The sequence below is a fragment of the Salvia hispanica genome, chromosome 3, assembly GCF_023119035.1.
Source record: "Salvia hispanica cultivar TCC Black 2014 chromosome 3, UniMelb_Shisp_WGS_1.0, whole genome shotgun sequence".
Classification (NCBI taxonomy): domain Eukaryota; kingdom Viridiplantae; phylum Streptophyta; class Magnoliopsida; order Lamiales; family Lamiaceae; genus Salvia; species Salvia hispanica.
Genome location: NC_062967.1, coordinates 4807219 through 4834915, shown reverse-complemented (window position 1 = coordinate 4834915; position 27697 = coordinate 4807219). Strand labels below are relative to the sequence as shown.

The window sequence follows — 27697 nt, the reverse complement described above, 5'->3', positions numbered from 1 at the left end:
ATTGAAAATGTTCTGAGGTCGTGATTGTTTTTCCTCCTAAAGCCTTGAAGCAGGTACAGTTATGTCCCTAACTTTGGTGTTTAATCATGCAATTTAGTCAAATTATTATACTAACATATAAGAGAAAAAAAATTTAATTTTAATTAAATAATATCGATTTGATCATTAGATGTTATGTCCACATGGGATTCTTTAGTTACCTAACAAATTAGAACCCATTAAACAATTGAAATAAACAAAATTTTATGGGACTAGTCATAATTTACCAAAATTTGATGTTTTAAATGATTATTTGTTCTAAACAAATTATTAATTTATTTTTATTTTTGTAAAAATAATGAGCAAGAAACACAACTTTGACATGCTTCACATATTGAGAATTTTAGACCGTATAAAAGGGGAAGGAAAATGAAGGTACGCGAACACAGAGAGATTCATAAGAAAGCATGTTTATACTAGAAAAACAGAATCAACCGCGGCGTCATTTCACAAGTCTCCATCAATTTGTTAGATTGGGTAATTTCGATGCAAAAACTTGCTCAACTTTTCCATTCCTATTAAAGTTCCAAGTCAAACTGCCGTAGCGCCAGCTAGAAGCATCTGATTAAAGTTCCAAACACCTGGAAACAATGATCAAACACAATGAGAAAAAAAGTAATAAGATTATACTACCATATATACATAGAGAGAAAAATGTTATGCTAAACATGAATTAAACGAGTATTGCTCACAAGTCACAAATAGTGGTCAACATTTATCACTTTATATAGTACTATAATGTAAATAAAACAGGCATATAATGTTACTGTACCATGGCCTGCGCCAACCCTTCTCAACTGAGCAACGTATTCAGATATCTTCTTGATGGACTCAACCTAAACATCGCAGCTATTAGACATTAACCAAATTATAAAGTTGAATTTCCTAACCATGTACTGAAAAGTATTGAGTCACCTGCTCGCCCAAAAACTCACTCTCCACAAAATCTGCAAGCTGGACGTCGTTGTTCTCATCAGCCACCTGCACATTGTTTCAGAAAAAGACATAAACTTGCAGCTCCGTGGATAAATAGCACGAGCAAACATTTTGGCAAGCAGCAGCCATAGCCAAAGATATAGCAATTCAGATTATGAGGACAAATGAGATGATGTACCTTGTGTAAATTCAGAAGCTTTTCATTTGTCAACTTTTCCAGAGATAGAGCGAGCTCCATTGCTGAAAATATTGAAAATGGAAGCAAGTCAGAACCATCATGGGTTGTAAACTAGATGTGATATGATAGCATCGTTCCTATTAGTATGGATTTAAGACATGATAAGTAAACAGATCATTTCAGAATATACAAACAGGGAACTCTGCTTTTTTTTTTCTGCACAACATGAATAGTAAGCTTCAGCTCAGTGACAATAACCATTTAGGCTGAAGCGTTATCATAAACTAGATTTTGATTGCTGATGCAAGCAAAGCTCAAGTCATTATTATCACGCAATTTAGGTAGATGCTTAAAACAGAGATCTGCTCAACCTACCATACAATGCATCTCCTTTGTCGAGGTGATCATAGTCAGAGATCGGCGTCATCATCCCCTGCAACTTAACTTTGCCACCTCTCTTATTCTGTACAAAGATAGAGAAAGTGAGACGCTAGGAATTGGATGAAAGCTGAAATGGATTAAGCAATCTTGTAGATACACTGAAAAAGCACCTGATATTCCATAAACTTCTCTGCATGTTCCCTTTCTTCTACACTGGCTTCTTTAAAAAACCTAGCCATGGTAAAGAACTTGTGACAATTTGATGTACAAAAAGTTCACAAAGCACATGAGAGAAACATGTCTAGGATTTGAGAAAATTACTTGGCAATCCCCTTAAGAGCCACGTTGTCTCTGTCGAAGTAGGCATACATTGCGTGATACACGTAAGATACATTATATTCCACACTGCCATTCAACAAAACCGATCAGGCAAAAATTAGCTTGGTAATTGGTAATATTGTCTATTAATCGTATTCATTTTACAAAAGGATTAGCATTCCATGAAAAAAGAGAAGAGTACATATAAATGATTAGCTTCGCAGATCTACTAAAATTTAAAGAGAAGTATACTAAAACACTTCAAAAAATTAGTCAGATCCACATACAAACCAAATGTATAATGCACGATTATCTAATAGTTCTAAACATCTGGATTTACAGCACTCGGCGCAGTAACAAGCACAAACATGATGCGTAAAAATTATATACATACAGACGCATAAAATTAGGGATATCTATACGTACGAAAAATAAAAGTGGGCGGGAAAGAGAAACACGAAGAAAAAATTAAAATGTACTTGATCTGATCGTTGATAGCGGCTTCGCAGCGGTCAGAGTAGACATGGCGAGCAAGGGAGGCGTGTGGAACGGTGGGGACGAGAAGGAGTTCCTTCTTCACTTCCTCGAACGGCTCGAAAACCGCGGTCACAATCGCCGGATTGTTAGCTTCAGTGGAGGCGTTCATGACCAGACAGCCAGCTCTCCGGCTACACAGAGGCAGATCTCCGGCTCCGCCGCCGTGGAGGAGGCGAGGAGCGAGAGGCTGAAGCAGTGAATTGGCCGCTGTGAGCAACATACTTGGTTCGTGTACCCAAATCTGGAGGTAAATTTGTGAGTTCTGAGTTGGCTTATTCTTATTTTATTAAGGAACAAATGGCTAACCGTTGGATTTGGGACACGTGGACGGCCTTGATTGGGGGATGATGAAGGGCGTGTGCCTGTCACGTGGAACTATATATACTCTCCAAAGGAGAATATATAGGAAAGGAAACTGATTCATTTTTTTAATGTATTCAACTAATTTAATTTCTTGATATTTAATTAATAGTATTAGCTTCTATAATAATACTATCTCATTTGGAATTACAAGACACATTTATTTCTTTTTCTATTAAGTACATCAATATCGCAATTCTCACATTCCAATAATTTTTTCCACTTATTTTTCTTTAAATTTTAAAACTAGCCTGAAACTTAAACATTACATTATTTCGCTGTTGGGGAATTGATATTTTTTTCTAAATCAACCAGATCTGTTTTTATGGTTTATCGGTTATATTGCTGACTGCTGACTATCCCATCACAACATTACAAGTTTATTGTTAATAAAAGTCAATTAACATCATATCAAAACGCATAAAATTTTCAAAACTAAACACTGATTAATATTGAATGTATTTTAAACTGATTGAATCCATGAGGATCATCGCTTTACTCCCAATAAATTTATAATTTACCTAAAAAACGTTACAATTATTCGAAAAGTTTTTCGTTATTTTCTCGCATTTGTCATTACTACCATACATTTAATCTACAGATTTGAGTTTAAAATATAAATTGTAGCAATTTTTTTTAATTATACTTTTTATAGGTACTTTTAATATTATGGAAATTCTTAATTATTTTTGTAAAACAAATATTGAGTGCAATGATATATTATTTGCGGGTTCTATTTTTATTAATCAATTTTATAGCAGTATAATATTCAGAATCGTCATATATCATCACATTTACAAATTGTTTGTATTAAGATTATATTTTAAAGGTTTTATTTGATACTATTAATTTGTTTCAATTTAGAATTTAGTGTTATAACAGTAATAATAGAACATTTAATACTACTATTTATACTAGTACTTTGTAAATAAGAGGGTATGATTTTATTTATTTATTTTTTTTTTTTTTTTTAGGGTTTAGGACTATGTATACAATTACAACCCAAAAATAGATAGCACCTTATAAAAGCAAGCACAAACCCACTTTGTATATAAATATGAAAAGTAGACACCAATAAAAAACAAAAAGAAATACTATAACTGATTCTTATTTGTGATTGAAAATTTTGCCTCCGATTAAGATAGATAAATATCAGTGGGGCATTTTACATAGTTAGATTAAGGAAAAACCAGTAAACAAATCCACCATCAGAAAACACAAATAAAATCATACACTTTGAGATGTCATGGGATGAATTCTTGCTAAGCAGGAATTAGTATAATCACTTTCAAGAAAATCAAGCCTATATCATGGAGTATATAGGCTGGCAAGGGGATTCAAATTTCTTGTACGGTTATACCGAATGACCATGATTGAACAAGCCTGCAAATGTTTACCAGTTCTTGTCAGCACCTTCATCAAAATCACCCGATCCATCCACTCGAAAATCAAGTTGCTTTTGATGCTTTAGTCTTCGACGCTCATCAAATTTCTCCCATCCTTCAAACTGCAAAACAAGACCGGTAAACACATCGAGTAATTTGTTACAGCATTGATTTCCATAGCTCCTACTTGTAATAAAAGTTGAAAAGGTCAGGATTCAGACCAGCCCCTATTTTTGAAGTTTTTCAACTCTTTTTGCCTAGCCCTTAGTTACAATATTAAGATTGCATTCCTCTTACAGGCGATAGTTCTGCATACAGCCCTCCACCAAACTTGAAATGGGGGGAGGCTTCAATTAACATAAATCCTAAGTGCAAGTTTGCAAACTTAAATCCTAGAGTTGAAAATTCACAAAGAAATGCTCTAAACAGTTCGTAAATGCTAACCCGAAGAGGATATATCTAGCAATCACATAGAAGCTGGATCCTAATAAACAAAATGTTTAGAGGCAATAACAGTCTTACTCACAAGGTGAGTCCGTATAATTTGTTATCTAAAGTCAAGGTCCTGTTTACGTATGTTGGACAAGGCTATAAGATGCATGCAAGTAATTAAGTTATATGTGTGGAGTGATTTATCTGAAAGAATGTTATGTACCTGGCGCAGAAGATCTATCGTTATTTCTGTTCCATGAAGATCCAGTGTGGAAAGCTCTATGCACGAGCGAAATAATGTTTTGGGCAGGGTTGTCAGCCCATTATTACTGAGACATAGTGCCTGCATAGGTTTTAAACGAATAACTATCGATCATAAAGGAGAATTATCAGCTTTAACGGTTAGGAAGCTTGTTCCCACACCCATTCAAAGGTGAACAAATGCTATGGTATATCACCAGAGGAAGAAGGATTAACCTTTAAACATTTTAAATTACCAAATGTCTCTGGCAACTCACTCAGCAAATTACATGATAAATCAATCTGCACAAACGTAAACCAAGTAAATAGGGGTAGATGATGAGGTTCAGAGCAGAAAATGATCCATGCTGACAGTAAGAATAGAACAGGAAAGGAGGAAAGAATGGATCATACTTCAACAAGAGAAATGCAATCCCCGATACTCATAGGAATAGTTTTTAACCTGCAATAAGCAGAAATATCATCTTGAAAGTCGGACTAAGTGACAATTTACTAAGGGACAAAAAAGGACGGATAGAAGCTGCAAAACACCTAGCAGAATTCAACAACTGGCGCTCACCGAACAGAACATAATTATATTTGAGAAGAAAAATAATGCTGGAAGGCTATTATACAAATGGTTTATTTGCCAGTTTACCTGTTATTCTTGAGTTTTAACACCTCAAGACTTGTCAGAAGACCTAATTCAGTTGGGATACACACCAACTTGTTGTTAGTGATATCAAGTTGCTTCAGGGTTGTCAAAGCACCAAGTGCTGAAGGAATTGATGTCAAACTGCCAGGAACAAGAGATAGAAAGGCTTCATAACAATGGATCAGATTTGCCTAAGATGTAATTAAAAATTATAGTGGTGGTGAATTTGTTAGACAAAAAATTATAGAACAGAAACAAGAACTAGACAAAATATTTTTTACTAAATTATAGGAACGAAATAATTAGTATAAATACAATGCAACCAAAATGCAATAGTGCTATGAGGCATGAGCATAAGGCTCTAGATATTTTGGCTGATTTAAGAACTGCCAATCTGCTATATTTTCCTCCAGAAACTGAACAGGCCAGTAAAATGCTATCAACCATTAGCATTAGGACAAGAAATGGTGTAGATCTGTACAGAGAATGGCTTGAAAACACCCTAGATTACATTTTGAATGCATGTTCAAACACTCTAAAACATGATGTAGCTATTCTTAGTATGTTTTATGATGATAACCAAACAATTTAAGAAAAGTGCAATAGCTGCAACAGCCCGAATGACTGCAAAAACCAGCATAACTTACAGTGATGCAATCTTACAAGAAACTTTGCAATATTCCACTACAGCTTGAGTTGATTACATTTAGTACACTACGGTTGCAATCACTTTGAGTAATGGGAATCATAGGATAGATTGATATATACATGATTAGGTACTTGAGGGATAAGATGGTCAAACAAGTCCAAATTTAATCAATCCATCAAAGTAAATGGTAGATTAGCTTGGAATATTTTTATCTATCCATCCTATTCCACAAAGTAAATTTTCCACTTACTATCATGAAATCTAACAAGCAACCTTCAAAGAATACTTTCAGCTTGGGCAGTTCAGAAGAACCTGTAAAGCTCTACAAGTAGCTCTTTGAGAACTTAAACCCTGTTTCATTTTACTCTACTGCTGTTGACCTTCCAGAGATAGAGGTAAAGTGACAAACACAGGAATCAACAAGGCAAGGATAGAGAAGTGAAATTAAGAAGAAACAGATAAACATGGGAACTGCAACAACCAGGAAGCTAGACAGAGTGCAAGGACATGCATATAACTTGTTAACTAAAATCTTCAAGTAACTTTAGTTGTTTTAGTAAGTTACTTCTAAGTATATGTAGCCAATTCTATAAGTTACAATACATGTAATGTACTAATCAAGTATACATATGAAGAGACTAATCCAATGAAACTACTGGAGTATGAATGGACATACTTATTTTGGTTGAGTGATAGAAAAATGAGATGCTTCAAAGAAGCTAATTCATCCCAGGCAATGGAAGTATCCGACAAAAGATTGCTATCAAGAAGCAGCTTCTACACAAGAAGAAACATTACAGAGAATAAGATATTATTATAAAGAAGCTTTACTAATTTAAGAATGTTTTGAAGCTAAACATTGAGTTATGTAGACCTTCAACTTGCTTAAGCCGCCAATTTCAGCAGGCACCTCATGTAAAGAGTTGTGGCTTACATCAAGCACTCTAGCCGAAGATCCACACGTCCAAGCGTCCTTAGGTATAGTCTAGCATATACAAGAAGTATAAACATTCTCTAAGGGTACACCAGAATGATTTAACATAGTCATTCCAACTTTAGATATACAGATATTCTCCATACCCAAATATCAACAATGTCTACCCGAATGAAAATCAGAAATGTAAAAAGGATACACAGTTTTATCAAGAATTGTCATTTAAGTTAAAGCTTGAGTTTCTTATGGCTGATCACATGAAAAACGGATATCTGCTACTTCATGTAAATGTGGAGAAGGGTAGAGGTTACAAATACTTTATTAGATCAATGTTGGACAACACTTTGGACAAGCCTTCAAGATTTTCACCACACAGCGATACTTTAAAGTACTTGATCAATTACACTAATATATCATGCCACATATCCATATATGATCTATTTTGTAATTCTAGATTCAGTAATAATTCCAAATGCAACATACAGTAGGTGCTTAAACTTTAATTATGTTCTGTATATCATCTCAGTATATGCCATGCGTCTAATTTTCATGTCTACATTTAAACTTCTAATGCAAGGGGCTCAAAGTATTATTTAATGCTCACTCATCACAGATCATTAACAAAACATATGCAACACTGGGCAACACTTCTTGCAATGTCTTTCTTCCTTACCCTTCACACAAATACACTTTTTAGAGTTGACCTTGTTTTCCAGGTAGTCTAAAGTCCTAGACCTCAAGACCAACTGTACTCAGCAGTTAGCACCACATGTATTTGCTTATGTAATCCTGCTACCGTAGATTTGAAAAAAAGAGCGACTACTATGCACTTGACTACGAACCAGGACTTGAACACTTCGAAGTCACAAGACTCACAACACAGGACGAACTCATATTTTACCGATTACCATACTAGCATTAGAGCTGATCAACTACTCTTGCATCTAACGCCAGAGCCATCAAGTTCAAGTGCGCATTCAGACGATATTTTAGATTAGAAATATGCATTAGATCAATCCTGTCATTGAAATGAAGTTAAGACTTAAGAGGTAAAAGATGTTTCATTCACATGAATTAGGAGGAGCGATACAACAGAGTTTTATCCATTTTGCGCAATAAAACCAAAGCTTATTTTCTTTTAGATGTTGAGAATTGCAGAAAGAAGTTGAGTTGTTTTAATTTTGCAGGGCAGTAAGCAGATTCTCCAATTAAGGGCTTAAACTTCTTGATTAGTTAAATATTAGAAGAATATAGTCACATAGATCACACGGGCAACAAAAGTAAGTATTGATGCCAAGAAAGTTGATTAGATGTTCTCATGCTACTATGCTAGGTGAGTTCAATATATAATAACCTATTATCGTTATCTCCGTTATCTAGGTTAAAAAAAAAGAATAATGTGGTCGAAACTATTCTGTACTAGATTAATCTTTACCAATCAATGGAAACCAACAGCCAAGTTTCCACATGGGTTCCAAACTAAATTTGACTTAGAAACCAATAATAGGAAATGAGTTATAAGCTTGAATGTTGAGTTGATATACAAGTCAAAAGCTGAAGACAAAGACACTATCCACAAGACATGAACTAGTAGATTACTAATGGACAGCAGCCACACAAATCTACCACCTAGAGTCCTTTCAACAGCTTGCTGTGCTCTTTCTATTATTGTATAGAGACATAAAGGGGCCACATGTCTTTGTTGTAGTAATATGAGTGTTTTTATCCTATTGGTTATTACATACCTAACCAGTTATCTACTTATCTATGTTCTTATACCACAAGACAATATGCAGGTTGTCCTATTACTATGGCTATTAGTCCTTCACCACATGGATTGCCTAAGGCGAAGTAAGGTACTGGATTTACAAGCTAGGGGGAAATCAGTAATTTTGAACCACAGATGCTGAAAATCTTTTAAAATATTATGTCCTAGAGGATGTAACTCAGCTCAAATGGTACTGCCCAGCAATCTCAACCAAATACCATTATTTAATATTTCAGCCTTAGGTTGCTCGGCTAAAAAATGCTAAAAACTGATGTAACTTTATTCTATTTCTATGTTCTTCAGAACATAGGAATGACTATCTGTCATTATGCAAGGATATATGCAAATATGTATGTGATTTATGATGTTGGTGAAGGTTCCCAAGTTAAACAAGTATATGTGAAGAAAAAACATCAATTCCTCATCATATCTTAGACAAAACATAAAAATACAATTACAAAAAATTAAAGATTGCTAAAATGTCATGTTCAATTTAAGTTTCCGTATACCGTGAGACCACAATCCGACAATGCTAGGACCCCAGAGAGTTTCCACCGTTCAAGTCGGCTCTTGGTGACAGTTTCTTCATTGGTTTTCCTCTTTTCTGTTGCAAAATCCCTCGCCGCTCTTGCAGTGGGCAATTCTTTTTTAATCGGTCCACCCTGTTTAAAGATATGCAAATCAGCACTCTTGAAGTTCAAGATAACACTCTTTTCAATCTCCCGAGATAGCTTTAGTCGAACAACTATATCAGCTAGCTATGAACCATCATAAATGTTTACTTCAATGAACAAAAGAACGAAACACATTGGCTCGAGACAGCTGCAGCACTCTGTTCTTAAAGAGAATACATAAATTGGGGCCATGGCCATCAAATTTATCCCAATATAATCATACTGAAAAAGAAGACGACGATGGCTTACCCCTTGATGTAAACCTTGTGACGCTATGAGCATAATTTTCGACCTATCACTGATATCCGCCGAGGCCAATGACGAATCGTCCGATAAAACTTTCCCTGAAAAAAATCTAAATTCAGGAACCCTAATCAAAGTAAAAAAAAAAGGCTATCACATCAAAAAATGTAAAACTGAAAAATACCTTTGCAGATTAGCTTCTGGCCCCGAGGGAGGACATCGGTGAGCGTTTGAAGGAGAAGTTTAAGGTCTTTGACGGTGGCGTCCGCCGCAATTTCAACCGGTATGGATCGACCGCCGAACTTCACACTCAACCTTACTTTGCTTGTTTCCGCAGCCGTCGCCGCTTCGGAATCCATCTCGGCCGAGCTCGATCAATTGTTTTGAAGCAACAATTGATTAATGCGAGAGATTCCCAACACTAACAATTCAACAATCACACTCTTTTGGTTGATCGAGAGTATTAATCCAAATCAATTTTTTAAAACCGGAGCTTTGCTGAGCTCTATTTTTGGTTGATTACAAAAAGCAAATTGATTATATTGAGTCGAAAGTATCATTTTAATTTTTATTGTTACTACATTAATTTAGACACCAGTTAATTCAGCCATTGAAATAAACCAAAAAACTGATATCGGTGGGAATCAAGCAAAACAAAATCAGCGAAATACGTAATTGGGACCCATCAACTGTGTGGGGTACTTGGGATTCAAGAATTGTACTACTTGTGCAAAGGTGTATAGTCTTTCTTGTCACCAATTTATGCTTGAGAAAGGAACATCAATTGTAATAACAAAATTTTAAAGATGGGATTTTTTTTCCATTTTTTCAAGTTTTGGAAGTACTACATTTTTTCAAATTGGATTATTTGTACATCAATCGTTAATCGATAATAATGTAAAACATAGTGCAAATTGTGTAACATCCACAACATATTATTCATCACCATAAAAAAACAGTTAATTAACAAAATTCGTGACAAATCTTTGCAAGATCCACAAAAAATAGCATGTATTCATCTAATGACAAAGATAGCGAGTAAAGTCACCATTCTCATTCACATCAACCGAAGCGCCGTTGTCAGCGGTGGCGGCATCAACGGCTGGCATCAACAGCGGCTGCCGCGGCGGTGGCGGCGGCATAAGAATCGAATCCATCATCATAGCTTCAGCAGACTTGACATCTTGATCAAAATCACAATAATTAAACCGCATGGCATTGTTCTCAATCACCACCATCGCATCCGCCTCCGCCTGTTTCAAGAATTCGATTCTTGACCGTACCGCCTCGGCCTTGCCGCGCGCCGCCGCGGCCAATTCCCTCAGCTGGGCCTCATCCATGAGGTCGAGGCGATCGTCCCACGTCGGAAACATGCCCTCCACATTCTCCTTCCGCAGCTTCTCGAGCTCCTCCTCGGCCTGCCTCTGCCGGTCATCGAAGAAATTCGACAGCATGTACTCCCTCACGCCGCCGCTGGTGGGGTCACTTTTCTTGGCCTTGTAGGCGTCGATGAGGCGGCGGACCTGGCCGGGATCCTCCTCCGGCCAGACTGAGGTGGAATTGGTGGTGGGGTCGTGGAAGATCATGCATGCGGGGACGTCGCAGAGCGTGGTGAGTTGGTGGAGTTTCTTGATTAGCCCTTCCTTTCGCTTCTTCAGAGTAATGATTCTGGATTTCTCCTTCTGGATCATCTCCATCTTCAGTTTGCCGCGACCCATTTGTTTGAATTTGATCGATTGTGAGAGAGGAGATGAGAGGAATGGGGTGTGGTGTGGTGATCGGTCTTATATAAAGTTTTTCCTTTTTTTTTTTCTCCCTCGTTATGGTTCTGTAAGATTAAAAAATTGCCTTATATTTCCAGACTTAATGCAGAATCTAAATTACTTTAGTTTGCTTTATATTTTGCCAATTTTGAGTAAATTAGTAAAAATTAGATTCGTAATATTTTGAGACTAATTAATGCAGAACCTAAATTTTGGCCATTGACCCATGGTTGCTTGAAGGGAAAGGATCAATTGATATTATAGTTTGCTTCCTATTTTGCCAATTTTGAGTAAATTAGTAAAAAAATAAATTCATTATATATATACTCCATAATACTGAAAAGTTTCCTAATTGATACTCCTTATGTATTCTCTCTACATATATTTGTGCTAATTGCATAATGATTTTTGCTTTTTTTCTATTTTAAATGTGTGTATTTTAATCTATTCTCAGTGTATAAATTGAGTAGGGTATTAATTTGAAAAATATTACATTATTAGAAAAAAACAGTAATGGGAATGTTTATTACAGAGAGTTACAAATACTCAACTTTGACATCCTCTTGTGGGAGAATAGTTAATGCACAAAAATGAATTAAATGAAGTATGCTTCACATGTGTTGAAAATTACAAGAAACTAGGTTTCTAAGTAATGAATTAGATAATGTTGCATCTAGAAAAATGGAATTTATTGAAGTCAGGCAGTACGGAAGACTATTGTTTGCTTCGAAAAGTAGAAGCAGTACAAGATCTATGGTTGATAATAAATGACTTCGAAGAAAAAAGTCTGAATGATTGGACTAACTTTATTGAGTCACATAGTAAAGAAGATCATTGTCTGCCTCGAAAAGTATAAGCAGTTCGAGAGTTCTAGTTGACAATAAATGGCATCGAACAACGAAAATCCGAATAGTTGGACGAATCGAATAGACTAAAGAAGGGTTGAGGCAGAGATGCCGACTCATAAAACTCCAAAAAGTCATATTTTAGTACGAGAGTTTTCCGGGTTTCATGATCGATAGTGGGGTCGATGAACCGGTAACCCGATATGAGTACTATATATAGTGCTTCTACACCCGTTAAACTACCTTTAAGTCCTTAACCAATCCCAAAAAATTCTCTCTGTATTCCCAAGTTTCCAACCAAGTAAAACCCTTTTCTTAAATCGCCAAGAAAAACCACCCGCCAAACCTAAATCCCCAATTTCGACTCCCAAAAACATCGATTGCCGAGAAATCTGTATTCAATCAACAATCAATTTGTGGTCTAAGCAGCAATCTAATCGTCGATTGATTGAATTTGAAGTAAATCCATGTTGCTTGGACGAACCAAATCAAGGGTTCGGTTCCACGACGCGCCGCCCAAATTCGCCTGCTCCTCCTTCAAGGACATCCACATTCTCCTCTCCGACGACGACGGCGGCGGCGACACGCTCGCTTCCCCTAGAAGGCTCTCCATCTGCCACCGCACCCGCAGCAGCGTCAAGTCCCTCATCCGCAGCCTCTCTCACCTCCCATCATTCCTCGAGAACGCCGCCGCGGCTGCGGTCGCGGCGGAGGAGCAGAAGGAGGAAGAGCTCCGCCCCGAAATCCGAATCCCCGGAGCGGAGGCGACGATAGTGATCTACTTCACGAGTTTGCGTGTGGTTCGGTCCACATTCGAGGACTGCAAGGCCGTCCGAACGATCCTGCGCGCATTCCGCGTCCCGATCGACGAGCGCGATCTGTCGATGGACGGCCGCTTCACGGAGGAGCTTCTGGAAATCTTAGGCCTCACGGAGAAGTCGAAGCTGATGCTGCCGAGGGTCTTCATCGGCGGCAGATACATCGGCGGGGCCGAGGAGGTTCGTTGCCTCCACGAGACCGGCGAGCTGAAGAAGTACATGGAGAGGCTGCCGCGCGCCGCTCTCGGCACGTGCGACACTTGCGGCGGATACGGATTCATCCTCTGCATAGACTGCGACGGCAGCCGGAAATGCTACAACGAGAAAGCCGGCTTCAGGTGTTGTACGTTGTGCAATGAGAATGGCCTCATTAGGTGCCCTTCTTGTTCCTCTGCGCCCCTCTGAACTGCTTTTTGCTGATATGTTTGTTTGGATTTTTAGTCTTAGTTTTTTATATATAAATCCTTGATCAATATGTGAACCATTAAGCACTCGAGCTTTAGCTTTAATAGGTTAGTGCTTTTATGTGAGCTAGGGCTTGAGTGACTTTTGCTGTAGCTGATTTTGGGTTGATTTTAGTGTAGTTTTCTTTGACAAAAGGAGGAAAGAGTATTTTATTGCTTCCTTTGACACCATCCTGTTCCAATTGTGGATGAATGTTGCAAAAATGTTGTTTTTTTGTGATCAATAACTAAACCATTAGATAGTTTGTGCCCGTGTTTTTGTGTTTGCGTTTTCATTTGTTATGACGGTATACTTTGTCGATCCACTTGGTTTGTTACTATTGTTAGTGTGCAATCTTGTTTACAAAGGAATGTGATCCATGGTGGTTGTGGTTGATAAGAAAAAGCTTGTGGGATTTCTTTATGTAATTAGATATTTTTCATGGACTACTTTAAACAAGTAATACCTTGCTGTGCTTGAAGCCGTAGATCTACTGAGGAAAGAAAAAGTCCTTGGCAGTTTGTTTGCAGCACCTTCTTATGTGCCAGAGTTGGAAAGTATAGGAAGGATAATTATCAGTTTACAAAGCAGTTAACTCTTACAAATGCAGTGTGCGTTACTCCATATCAGAACAGGGTGTGTTAGTGTTGCAACTGGATGTTTCAAGCAGTGTTTTTGCATTGCTCAATAGGCAGTTCCTCCCTAGTATAATTTGGTTGGATTTGCTTTACCTTCTATTGATACATTTGTTTACTCTCTTTACTGTGATTTCCATGATGAATTCAGTCCTTCATTTTCCCAGAAATATGTGCATAGATACACTGTAGTCTGAGATAAAGTGTAGTGGGTGAATTAAAAGAATGATGCATAGTTTGTGAGTGGTTCCCAGGTCATTATTGATGTTTCCACTTTGAAGAATTTGGAGGAAAAGTGGAGAGTGAGCATGTGTTACTACTCTGCTTCTGACAATAGGTTATCTTGTTTTGGAATATTAGATTTAGATCTATCAATTAGGGGTTGGGCCCCAATTCATATAACAAACTGATCATTGAGCACCAAGGCAAGTAACCCACTTCACACTTACTCGAAAATGGTTTTATATGTAGACAACTCTCTCTACACTCTAATAAGACTACCTCCATCTATGATCCTAATTCAGCCCAACAAATTTTTTAATAAAATATTCATTTTTTTTCTCATTCACGTACACAATCCACCAGTCACCTTCCACTATAACCTAATTCAAGTAGTAGTATTTTTTTCGCATACTCTTAATAAACATAATAATTGTAACTAATCCAAACTAATTGCGGTGTAGTTTTCTTTTTAGTTGTAAGAATTGGCTTAGATTTGGAAAAAATTTAGTGTTCTTAGAGTATCCTGAATTTGAGAAAAAATGAGCATTTTGATAATGTGCAAAATTTTGAGAACTTGGATGATTTTTGGAATTTGACAATTTTAGAATAAAGATCAATAGTTTGGATGAATTGGATCCATGGATTCTAATTAGGGCTTAGGGGTGGAGAATCGTGATGCGAAAACAGCCCCGAAAGCTCACTTGATACATGACCTGGGTCTTTTTGGGTACCCAAATATCCAATGTTGGTATCTGACCCCTACTAATCGGGTACCGGATGCCCAAAATAAATATCAATATAAATAATTGGAGATTAAGTGTTTGTTGGGCAGTAATTCACTTAAAATGTTTAATCCAAGAACCACAACTTGATTAGAACTAACTAGGTTTCGAATGGATATGATGTTGTCGTAAGGGACGAACTTAAATGATTTTTAGGTGTGAAGCAATGATAATGTCACTCTTGGAAAGAGATGAATTTGTCATTCTATGTCCATAAGAGAATATGTGGGGTTGTAAGGTTTATTATTCAGTTGAAAATAAGATAAGAATTTAGTAAAAAAGACAGCAAACAAGAAATCTTGAATATGAGTAAATCAGAGTATTAATTAGGTATATGAGTATTTCTGGTACTGGATTGGGTTATTTAACCTCGTAAAATTGGACATGGGTAAACCGGTATAAATTAGGTATGCGAGTATGTCTGGTACCGGATTGGGTTATTTAACCCCGTAAAATTGGGCATGGGTAAACCGGTATTAATTAGGTGTGTGAATATGTCTGATACTCGATTGGGTTATCTGACTCGTATGGATAAGCCGGATACCCTATATTTGTTCTCATCCATATTTTTTATGAAATCAATTTTGTGAAAATAAGAATGCAAAATAATATTGAGATACTATTAATTAGAAGCAGAATGTAATATGTATAGATGAAAATACTCTCTTCGTCCAGCCATAAGTGAGTTGCGCACAAGACTTAATAAAAAATATGCTTAATGAGTTAAATAGAAAGAAAATAAAGTATGGAAAAATACTGAAAAGTAAAAAAGAATATAGTAAGAGAGAGAATAAAAAAAAAATAAAGTAAATATCTTGTTTTTTGCTAAAGAAAGAATGCCATGCTTATATTGGGGCAATGGAAAAAATACCTCATTTATCATGGGACGAAGGGTGTAGTAAAATATCAATATCAAATTCAATAAATTAAAAAATAAAGAAACTCAAAGGCAAAAAAAAGTAAATGAACAAGCAAGTTTCACTTTATTTGCTACATATATGTAAAGTAATTTGAGTATCAAAAAATGGAGTCGTAGCATCGATAAATAATTTATACAGTAGAAACTTAGAAATGGCACATCGTTACCTAAATCCCTAGACTTTCAAAATAGGCAATCACTATATCGTTATAAAGGTCATTTTACTGATGAGAATCTTATTATTTTTCACTGAAAATTTTGATATTGTAAAATGTGGTATTGTAATTAAATATACTGTATTCAAAATAAACATGCTTTTAACTTAAAATGTCACAAATTTATCACGCGTGACAGTGATGAACCAGATTAGAATTTGTTTTGTTACAGTGACTGCCAGCTGCTTATTCGAATCTAAGACAAAAAATAGTTGGCATTTTCTTTATTTGCAAATTAATTTTGAAAACCATTTGATTAGCCCTTGATTTTATTGATTACCAGGTTGAAGCGTTACAACAGAAAATTTTGTCTTTCACATGCTAAATTGTTCAAATCTATTAATCCGTAAAATTACTTATTTTTCATAGAACTGACTAAATAATCTTTTTATGATCATAATCTACCACAAAATATAGTACTACTAGTACAATATAGAAGATGAATTTGTATGCAACAAAATATTCAACCAGAAGATAATAAAATACTAATCATGTGACTAAACAACTTTTTATCACCATTAATTCTTTTGAGTATGAGATTTAAAAAATGATATTGTAATTAAAAGAGTAAAGTGAGGAGAGAATATATTAGGCAAAAAGAATAAAATAAGAGAAAAATTGTTCCTTTTTTTGCTAAAAAGGAAATTACTCATTTCAAGTGAGATGTCAAAAAAATGTGAATCACTTGTAGTGGGATGGAGGGAGTATATTTTTTATAAAACAAAACAACATAAAATATATTTTTTCATTAGATAAAATCTAAATGTAATTTAGGCCAAAAGTTTGGAGCACATTTCCAATCGAAAAATGGAATCTACTTATTGGTTTCTCACACGGGCTAGACAATAAATGGATGGGTTTTAGTGCGAGGTCGTTATAACAGTCATTACATTTATAATATACTCCATCTTGTGAGAGAATCCAACAACTTAATTCAAATTTTCAGACACCAAATTTACTGTCATGTCCAACGAAGCTTTTTGCATAGTCCGGGTATAATAATAAAATAATCTTAAAATTTCCAATCTTGAAATTATGCATAACTCATTGTAATTATTTTATCATGATCTATATTTTGATCAATACTAAAATATTTATACAATTATAGCTTCATGTAAAGAGTGAATAGTGATTGCAAGTGGATCCCACCAATAAATTTCTCACTCATTACTCTATTCTTAAAAGCAGAAAAAACAAATCTATTCTGGTTGCAGAAAAAACAACTCTCTTCTGGTCAAATGTTTGATAACAATATATACAGACTTTCAAATACTAAGAATTAGGAGTATTTTAATTGTAACCGTTGTAATTGGATTCTCTTTTTATTTCTTTACTTTATAATTAATTGGTTAATTAAAGTTTTGATTGAGATGTATAAATCTAAGTTGCGATGTTGTTTAATGAATCTTAATAATATAAAGATTATCACAGCACAATACTATAATTATAATTAGTTCCTAGTTAATAATTATATAAATAATTTGAAAAGGAGTTGTTGCCATTTCATTTTACCTTTTTGACTTTGGCTATTAGTTGGGGAAGGATCAGAATTTTAGGAGAATAGGTTCATTGCTTGATTGTTTTTAAGTTGACTATTTTAATATTGGCCGTTACCGTTACCTATCTAATTATTTCAATATGAAACTTTTTCAAATTTTGATCCAAATAGAAAAAAAGATTGTTTTTTTAGAAATTTTTAGTGGTGGTAGATGAGTTGACTCTGAATGTCCAATTTAATTATCATAGAAGAAGTATATTGTCAAATAAACTAGTACTATATTTCATCAAAGTTTACTAATAAGACTTTGCAAGGATGACTAATCAGCCAATTGCCATTATGGCAACTTCCTCAAATAGTTGTAGGATCCATGGCATCCCATTCACAAATTAATTGTAATCACCATGAATTTGAGAAATATTCTCAACTCACATGTTTCGCACATGAAATATTAAATGCCCTAACTGAAAAAAATAATATTTTAGAAGGCCAGCGACGACCACAACAACAACAACGATGAATACTCAAATTCATAGATTAGCTAGATGGAGGTCGAGCTCCTCCTCATCCGCGAGGTTGAGATACTTATCGACTTCTTCTTCTCCTTCTTCTTCTTCATCGCCATCACAAGTGGACTCCATCACTGAATCCTGGCGGGGCTCTGCTCCGCTAGTATTCAGTTCTTGGGAGATGAATTGGTTCATCTCCAGTTGCATCAGGCGCTCCTGATAAAACTGGATGCTGTAGGGCTTCGGCTTCGGTTCAATTGAGCCCAAATCATGTTGCGAACTAGATGGTTGTTGATCACCATCGGCTCTAGCTAGGGCTTCTTTCATCTCTCTTATCTCCCTCCGTTTCTCCTCCAGCCTCTCTGCACATACAAATTTTTGGATTTTCTTAATTTCTACGTAATCAATATTTCAATAAATTATTCGATTGTGTTGTGCAACAAATTTACTTAAAATCGAATGCGACAATCATCCATGTACAGATCAAAACGGAAAAATGTGTCGTTACTTCGCGGACAAAAGGAATACTAATTAAATATTCACCTTCGGCGATCTTTGATTCCGCAGCACGAATTTCGAGGATTGTTCTTAGCGAATCATTTTCGAGCCGCAGGCTTCTCTTCCTCTCGTGGTAGCCTTGGATTCGTGGACTTAGAGTCGCAACCACCTCCTGGAAAAAAAAAATTCTTAATTCATACATTATTCATACATTTTTATTGATGGATTGTAAAATTGATTTTCTATGAATAAATAACAACACATGCAAATTAAATTAACCTCCAATTCTTTAACTCTCCTTTCCAAATCAGTTATGAACTGAGATCTCTTCAATCTCGATCTCTGCGCAGATAGCCTGTTTGATATGGTCCTATATATATTTACATTCACAGAAATAAATTAATATGCATGATCTATATATATATATATAAATATACACATTTCCAAAAAATTAATTTGTGTTTTGTTTTATTAATTACTCCTCCTACCTTCTAAGCAGTTTGACGTCCATATTCACGTCTATTTTCCGGCCATGGACGAGCTCGAACGCGATTGCCATATCGAGATCCATACTCCCTTTGGATTTCTCCGCTGTAGACGACAGCCTTGGCTGACGTGGAGGCAAAGGCAAAGGGCTATTCATCTTCCTCATCATCTCCTTCTTCCAATATTCCCTCATTTTTCCCACATCACCGGCGTCGCCTCTCAACCCTCCAACGTTGCTAGGCTGGATCCTCGAGCTGCCGGAATTCGGATCAAATGAGGCTGCCATTTCCTGATGCTTGATTGCTTTGTTTGCCTAAAAAAACAGAAAATTAATTTCAGAAAAAGTAGAATTTTGGAATTAAACCCTAAAAATAAGGAAGAAGAAGAGGGTTTGAAGTGGGGGAGAGATTAGAGAAACCTTGAGTTTGATTTAAGGAGTGTGTGTGGAAATGGGGAGCGGTGCATATATATATATACACACAATCGCCATAACTCAACACTGGTGGCGGCTGAGTGGAGTTTGTCGTGACGCAAATGATTCGACCCTCCAAAAATTTCAAAGTTTTTTTCTATGCAGGGGATATTTTAGGTGGAATTTTGGAGTGTATTACCTATAATTTGGTTTAATGTGATCCAGGCATAATCAAAATTTGATTACTGATTATAGTCGTTTCAAGAAAATAAAATTGAAATGCTTGTTTAATTTAGTGTCCATCATCATCATAATTAGTTATTTTTGTCATTTTTAATCAGGTGTTTTGTTTATATGTATCCAACATGTATCAGTAATTAATTAGTGTACTAAGTAGTAACTGATAATTAAGTGGTTCTTAATAGAAGACCCCATTGAAAATTACTCCCTAATTTCAAAGAATGAGATTTCCGGTGCACATAAACACTAGCTTAAAGATCATGAGACATTTCGCATTGAGATTTAAGTTCATATTTGTTTTTGAAATCTAATTATAAACAAAAGTCAACTTACACAAATTTCCAAAAATCGTGTGTTTAATATACTCCTTCATAACATTAATCTCAAGTTAAATAGGAATAAAGAGACAGAAACATGAATTAGTCATCTCTAGCTAGACAAATTCCAAAACTCCAAATTTATGCTAATTAAATAATAGTCTCTCCATTCGTTTATAGAAGTCTTATTTTACTTTTAATACTATAAGAAGTTGTTTGGTCACATGATTAGTCTCTATTTATATAGTAAGTTTATCTCCATAATGATTGTCAGTGACATTTTTCACTATTAACACTTGAACTACTATTTTTGTTATTTTCTCTTGCTTGCCAATTTTGCATAATATTTGTATCATTCACTGTCAAGATTATTTTTCATAACAGAAATAGTATATAAAAACTCCTATTCATAAATGGAGGAAATAATATAGTACGTAGTACTTAAAAATTATAATCATCACTCAAAATTATTACTACTAGAATACAAATTTCAAAGTTGTTCCACATCTATGAAGCACATACTGAGAAAACCCCCAAAAAGTGAAAGGACGACAGCTAAAAATCCAAATCCAGAGTCGAAAACATAACTGCAGAACTTAATTCAACAAGAACAAAAAAAGGAAAAAATGCAAAGATTGAGTTTTGGAAAAATAAAATAGGTAGAGAGAAGTGAATGAATTAGGGTTGAAAGTTGAGAAATGAAAGTTGAGGTTGAGGTTGAGGTTGAGGTTGTCGGTAGTATTGCCAAGTCTGAAGATCCTTCAGCTGACCTTTAAGCCTCCCCAGTTCAGCCTTGTTCTTCTCCGCCACCACTGCAGTTTAATTAATTGTATTAATTCAAAACTAATTAATTTAATCCAAATTCAGACAAAAATAAACAAATGTATGTTAATTACTTTGAGAAACGTTTGCTTCTTGGAGACGAATCTGCACAAGTCGCTCAAGTGCTTCATTTTGCTGCTGCAGCAGTCTCCGATTCTCTTTCACACTCTCCACTCTTAGCCTCACCATCGTTATTGTATTCTGCAACAAAAAATAATTAGTACTTCTCTACTAGTAATTTTTTCCACATTTCACACCATGATTTCTTTTGAAAATCAACCAGAATATGGAATGAATTAATCATAGGATTAATGACAATTTATAGATTCTCAAATTTAGCTTATTAAGTAATATACTTACAAAAAAATTTATAATTACTACTCAACTTTCTCGCCATTATTATGTAAATCTAACAAATCACCAAAACTCTTATTTTTATTAAATCTTCTTTATATAAGCAAACAGATATGAATTAGCTATAGGATTCAAACTATAATGGAAGACAATTTAAATATAGATTCTCATTTTAATTAATTAAAAAATTTTCAAAAAGATTATAATTACAGCATGATATTACTAAATACTACTACTCAACTTCTACGGCATGGTTCTTTTTGAAATTAAAACACATTTAAACTAATTATAAAACAAAGAGTAATAGAAAAGAAGATAAATGAATTAACTATAGAATTAATTAAAACTTCATGAGACAGGTTCCAAATACTCAAATTTAATTAAATAAATAAAAATATTTTAAAAAACATAATTATAACATAAAATTCCTAGTCCTAGAAAATATTAAAATTGATAGGAGCCCATGACCTCATAACCTCGATGTAGCTTTGCCCTAGCATTATTCACGTTTTAATCAATTATTGAAAATTAATTAAATTATTAATTACCTCAAGCTCTGTGACCTTGCTTTCCATGTCATGAATGTGCTGAGCTTTCCTCACTCTGGACCTCTGCGCAGATAGCCTGTTCGATACGGTCCTAATATATGCAAAATAAGTATTAAAATTAATATGCAAACTAATCACAACTTCATGCTACAAATTTTGATTTTTTAAATATGTTACAAAACGCTCTAGCCAAAAATATGGTGACCAACTATAAGAAAAAAGTAAATACGAATATAAACAGTAATAAAAGACAACGATAAAGATATTGTATGTACAAAGAAGTAGTAATAGATAGTATACCTTCGGAGCTTCTTGGTATCCATTTTGGGGTCGAGTTTGCGGCCGTGTTTGAGCTCGTACGCGATGGCCTTGTCAAGGTTGATAGTCGCCTTTCGGGTTTGAGTTTCTACTGATGGAGCCATGAAAAACGGCATCGGCAATACCACCTTCATCTTCAAATTGAACAATAAATCAATATTGTATTTTTTTAAAATTGATAGAAAAAAAATATGTCACCTTCATCTTCATATCTTGCTCCTCATTTTGTACAAACATGTTGCTTGATTGCGGCTGCATATGCATATGTTGTGCTGCATGCAACAAATCTATTTAGTTGATGAAAAAAAAGCAATCAAACCCTAATTAAATAACAAAAACTAATGTGTATATATACATACAAGTGAGGGGAAGTGAACAAACCTTTAGAAGCTAATGGTGTGAGTGGACTATACCAAGATATAGTATCTGTTTATACACACACAAATATCATTGTGTTGTGAGAGGGGTCAAGATTCAAATATAAAGACATATTCTAATGGCATATTTGTAATTTTGTATAACTAAATATGCATATGATGCATGAAAACATGTCAAGAAATTGATTCAAATCCATACTTTAATGGCATGTATATTTGTATAGAATAACAAACATACCTCGGCCTTTGAAAAAATAGATTATTGTCATAATATATGCCAGCGAATGTTGATAATTGAAATATGGTTACTAGTCTTGCCCGAATTAGAAAAAGAATTATTCAAATTAATATCTTTAATCGCCAGCTTGCTAATTGTTAATATAAAATGGCATTAAATGACTAAAGTCACATTTGTTATATGAGTCGGATCCTATAAAAATAATAATCTATAATTATAATAATAATTGAAAATGAAATTATAGTACAATCAAAATTGAAAATAAGAAGAAGAAAAGGAGAAAAAGATCATTCAAAAGCAACCGGAAAAGGAACCAAAATGTAAAATAAATAATCATAATAAACAATTGAATATATCATTACCAATATACTAATGATTAAGAATCTATTTCAAAACCAACATCAAAGTTGAAATGATTGTCTTGATAACCAGATAAGAACAGAAAACGGAACATTAATTTTCTTCAAACAAAATGATCGATCTCATCCAAACCTTCCTACAAAATAAAATATTATTAGTGCTAACTATACATATAATTTGACAAATTTCATTAAGTTTCTAATATCCGTTAAATTAATAAGGAAAATAAGGCTTAACTAAATACAGGTACGTACTATCATGATTTATGAGTACAACAAGGTTTTATTTTTATAAAAAAGTAACGACTTTTAGTAATTAATCGAATAGCCACTTTTAATTTTTATGGGTTTTTTTATTCAAGTTTATAGTCAAAGTTAACTTTCGTACATAAAAAAACTGTGCCGATCAATATACAAATAATAAGTTAATAAATTCATCTTCATCCAATTAAATGCGTGTTTGATTATATCAAGCTGTAGAGAGATAATATAATTTGGTATATAGTTTATTACTAGTTGAAATAATTGGGATCACATTTATCTTGTTTGTTTTATAAAAGGTGGTAAAATATAAAATTATAACATACCTACATACAAATCAACTATGATGAAGACTCCTGTAAAACCTAATAGAGAGAATTATGTTTAATTATAATAAATAAATGTTAATTAAAATGATTATTTACCAGTAATTTGTTGCTCTTCAGTGCATATGTGAGGGTAGCTCATTAATTATACGTACTTTGCCTAAGAATAAATTTTGTGGCTTGAATTTTATACAGTATGCTAATAAATATACGTCAAAACAAAGTAGGTATAAAGTTGGAAATGGAGCTTATTATTTTTTTACATAAGTATATCTAATTTTGAAAATTCATTTCAAAGACAAAGTAAATTAATTAGTTGCGGAATATACAATTTGAATTTCATTTCCTCCATAAAAGAGGCAACTTGAATTCATTATAATTGGAGAAATCCTCATTTCTTATTAAATAAGATTCTTAAAAACAATAGCTGATCGTATAAATGATGATTTTATTAATAACAATTGAGTATGTTGTTAGCACAAAAATGTCTTTATAATTTTAAGTGTAGATGGATGTTACAAAATGTGAGAAAATAAAATAATACTACTACCTATGATCGCTGGTTCATTCATTAGTTACCTACTGCAACTCATAGATTGAGGCCCAATTGATGATTAATTATTGTAGGATAATATTTGGTTTAATTACTATTGCTGAAATCAAATGTTATAAATAGAAACTATGAGTGAGAGATATGTCTAATGAGTGCGAAATAATTAGACAATTAGGGATTGAAACTACCAGATATATATACGGTAATTGTCATTAAAAGCAACGTCAATGTCGAAAGAGCCAGCACTACGGAGAAAATGACACTAATGGGAAGGAATATATAATAATCTTTTTTTCTCACATATTCAAAGCTGTTATTAATCATTTAAGTAAATTACATAATTAAAATATAGTCCGTTTCATAAAATAGTTTTTCTTTCATTTTAATCTACCCTAAAAAATAGTTTAATTCTATTTTGATTTTTCTAAATAAACCATTCGCTACTAATTTCAGTTATGTATTTGTTCTTTCTCTCATACATTAGTAATTTCATCTTAAAATTCATATCAGTTTATTTTTATCAGACAAACTGAATATATCTTTCCAAAATAGTTTTAGCATTTTTGTTAAACATCCACTATTTTGGGTAATGCTGAGAAGGCCTATATAGTAAAGGCCCAGTTGGCATATTAACATTTTTCTCGTTTTATTATGGTCAAAGTCACCATATAAAGCCGAACAACTAATTTCCATTTAATAACAATATAAATATAGTATATAAGTTATAGTGTCAATGATTACTACTCCTAAAACCACAAGAGTTCGGAATTCTTTTATATTTCATGCTTTTATAATTTGGATTGTACCGGAGACTATTTTTTAATTAATGTAGTCCATTTTTCCTATAAAAAACAGTACAATACAAATGTTTAGGATTTTTTGTTAAACAAAAATTGTTCAAATCCAGAAGACTGAGTGAGTCATTGGTTCAACAAAGCAACAAAGAATGCAGAGGAAAAAAACCTCTCAAACTCAGCAATAATATAAGTTTTTATATATACAAAATGAAACAAATTTTCTAATAGGCATCCAAATATCAAAACATGGAGTGTAATCGTTTAAATAATATAGATACCGGTGAGACTTGAACCAATAATTTATTCGAGGAAAGAAGCTAGATTTTTTGTGACTCAATTCTTATACCTATAAGTTTGTTTTAATTCATAGAAGAGACTAAATTAAGTTGTATCATTATCATAATAATTAATTCTACGTCGTTTTCTCTTTTCAATTGTATCCTTTCGTTAATACACATCATAGTCCTATAAATAAGTTTTGTAATATATATTTATGATGACATGAATTATGAAATTGTGGTTACAAAATTCTGAAAATTTAGACATTAAAATTATTCCAAGAAAAAGAAGGAAAAAAACGTATGCACTGGAATAATAGTATATTGTTATTTTCTGTTTGTAACAAATATCAATTGAGAATAAAATTTTCACTTGGTATTGAGCAAAGAGAATATTTGGAAATCAAATAATTTCAATAATTTGGGTGGATTGGTCCAAGTGGCGGTCGCATCATCCGACAACCAAAACTTTAATTTCTAATGGAAATGACCATTCACTCAAAGTGCAAATTCGACGTGACTCAAAATTGGTTGTTTCTTATTCCAATGCAAATGTAACTTCTTATTTAAATGGTGAAAAAAATGTATGGTAAAAGATTCCAACTTTATAAGATGAAGGTAAAAAAAATCATGTTTTGATTGAAAAATCAAAACTAGCATAAATAAAACCCTCATTTCTATTACCATGTTAGTTACACTTCCTCTCTCTATAAAGGTTGCTCATTCAATTTTTCTGTTTGTCACAAAATCGTAGCATAATAAGATAGTGTTGTGTCCACCACATCTTTTGAAAAGTATATTTCATGCATTAACGTAAAAAATAAATAATAATCTTAATATATAGTACAAGCATGACTTAATTTATATCTAAACATTAAATAATACTAGTAGCATGTTATTTTGGTAAACAAATAAAAATTAATTTAATCTATTTTTATTTGTAGACATCACTCTCCATTATTGTAGTACTTCCCCTGTCCCTGAAAATTTGTCACTTATTTTTTTTTTGTCCGTTTCTAAAAATTTGTCACCTTCCACTGTGGGACGACACATGATTTTAGGAGGTTTAGTTTTGTGTGTTGAATGGAGAGAGAATATATAATTTTTATATTCACGTGAGAGAAAACTTTTTCCAAAAAGGGAAATATGACATCTTTTGTAGGACAAACTAAAAAGGAAAGTGTGACATCTTTTGTGGACGGAGGAAGTACCATTTTTGGTAGTGAACCCTACATTCCACTAACTCACTCTCACTCACATTTTGTTTTAAAATTAATATATAGAAATAGGATCCACATGCCGCTAACTTTTTCAACCTACTTTCTATTATATTTCTTAAAACTCGTACCAGATCAAATGGTGCCAAATTTTAAGAGACGGGGAGAGTACCTATGTTTATTGTACGAAGTAGGAGTATCATTTTTCGCTTTCTCTATTTATGACATAAAATCTTTGTTGACTCAATAATTCACAATACACATCCACTTACCAATTTTTACTAACTTATTCATATCCATGAAGCTTATTGTTTGGTGAAGACTGGAATATTATAATTATATATACTGTATGTATACTACTATAAGTCAAGAAATTCTTTCCTTAAAAAAGATATATTTTGGGGGTAAGAGTCTACTTAAGAAATTTAATTCAGATGGGCCCTATAATCATCGAAAGGATTTTATTTCGGAAAAAGGCTGATCTTTTCCAGCTCTGGCCCACATTGTGGATGCATCACATCATAATTTTTACTCAATCCAATCCACAACCACTGGCTTTTCTATTTGAATTTAATTTGCTAGGAATATAAGTCCGCATTAGTAGTTGTGAACTCTAGTATTTTTTTATAAAAAATAATCTTATTTTTATATTTTTGAATTACTTACATTTTTGTTTAATTTTTTTCAACATTTTTTCTTTCTTCCTCCTGTTTATTTATAATTTCTATTTTTCTTTTTACTTTACCAATTACGTACTATTAAAAATAAATATCATTCACATAAATACGATTATTTTTTATAAATAAAATATATTTACTCAGAAAATAATTTTAGATTAGTTAATCGTGTACATTTTTCCCCATATTTACTTTTCTTGTGTTGTATGGAGTATATGTTAAGGTGAAACCAATTAAATA

At 33.7% G+C, this 27697-nt stretch overlaps 4 protein-coding genes across 4 annotated transcripts; 1 reads left to right on the top strand and 3 right to left on the bottom strand.

Moving 5' to 3' along the window:
- Positions 1-338: 338 nt before the first annotated feature.
- Positions 339-2629, bottom strand: LOC125215389 (ferritin-3, chloroplastic-like). Its single transcript, XM_048116792.1, has 8 exons — positions 2332-2629; positions 1856-1939; positions 1705-1765; positions 1529-1616; positions 1154-1215; positions 955-1020; positions 812-875; positions 339-620 (listed from the first exon to the last, which is right to left on the bottom strand). The coding sequence occupies exons 1-8, from the start codon at positions 2607-2609 to the stop codon at positions 571-573; spliced, it is 753 nt and encodes a 250-aa protein (XP_047972749.1). The 5' UTR covers positions 2610-2629; the 3' UTR covers positions 339-570.
- A 1298-nt stretch (positions 2630-3927) lies between these two features.
- LOC125216911 (LRR repeats and ubiquitin-like domain-containing protein At2g30105) lies at positions 3928-10326 on the bottom strand. The gene is made up of 10 exons (XM_048118698.1): positions 9914-10326; positions 9736-9830; positions 9322-9474; positions 6985-7095; positions 6787-6887; positions 5465-5602; positions 5221-5269; positions 5044-5109; positions 4790-4909; positions 3928-4256 (listed from the first exon to the last, which is right to left on the bottom strand). Exons 1-10 carry the CDS (start codon positions 10086-10088, stop codon positions 4143-4145), a joined length of 1122 nt encoding a protein of 373 aa, XP_047974655.1. The 5' UTR covers positions 10089-10326; the 3' UTR covers positions 3928-4142.
- Positions 10327-10748: 422 nt separating this feature from the next.
- Positions 10749-11471, bottom strand: LOC125215829 (agamous-like MADS-box protein AGL11). The gene has a single exon (XM_048117397.1). The coding sequence runs from the start codon at positions 11445-11447 to the stop codon at positions 10749-10751; it is 699 nt and encodes a 232-aa protein (XP_047973354.1). The 5' UTR covers positions 11448-11471.
- Positions 11472-12590: 1119 nt separating this feature from the next.
- Positions 12591-14361, top strand: LOC125211684 (uncharacterized protein At3g28850-like). The gene has a single exon (XM_048111577.1). It carries the CDS (start codon positions 12805-12807, stop codon positions 13558-13560), a length of 756 nt encoding a protein of 251 aa, XP_047967534.1. The 5' UTR covers positions 12591-12804; the 3' UTR covers positions 13561-14361.
- The last annotated feature ends 13336 nt before the right edge of the window (positions 14362-27697 follow it).

Coding starts and splice junctions, on each gene's coding strand:
- LOC125215389 (XM_048116792.1), bottom strand. CDS start 2,609: ATGTTGCTCACAGCGGCCAATTCACTGCTTCAGCCTCTCGCTCCTCGC. Junction 1,617..1,704: donor AGAAGTTTATGGAATATCAG/GTGCTTTTTCAG, acceptor ATCTTTGTACAG/AATAAGAGAGGTGGCAAAGT. Junction 1,021..1,153: donor AGCTTCTGAATTTACACAAG/GTACATCATCTC, acceptor AACAATGTGCAG/GTGGCTGATGAGAACAACGA.
- LOC125216911 (XM_048118698.1), bottom strand. CDS start 10,088: ATGGATTCCGAAGCGGCGACGGCTGCGGAAACAAGCAAAGTAAGGTTG. Junction 9,475..9,735: donor CACAAGGTTTACATCAAGGG/GTAAGCCATCGT, acceptor ATCTTTAAACAG/GGTGGACCGATTAAAAAAGA. Junction 5,110..5,220: donor ATTGCATTTCTCTTGTTGAA/GTATGATCCATT, acceptor ACGTTTGTGCAG/ATTGATTTATCATGTAATTT.
- LOC125215829 (XM_048117397.1), bottom strand. CDS start 11,447: ATGGGTCGCGGCAAACTGAAGATGGAGATGATCCAGAAGGAGAAATCC.
- LOC125211684 (XM_048111577.1), top strand. CDS start 12,805: ATGTTGCTTGGACGAACCAAATCAAGGGTTCGGTTCCACGACGCGCCG.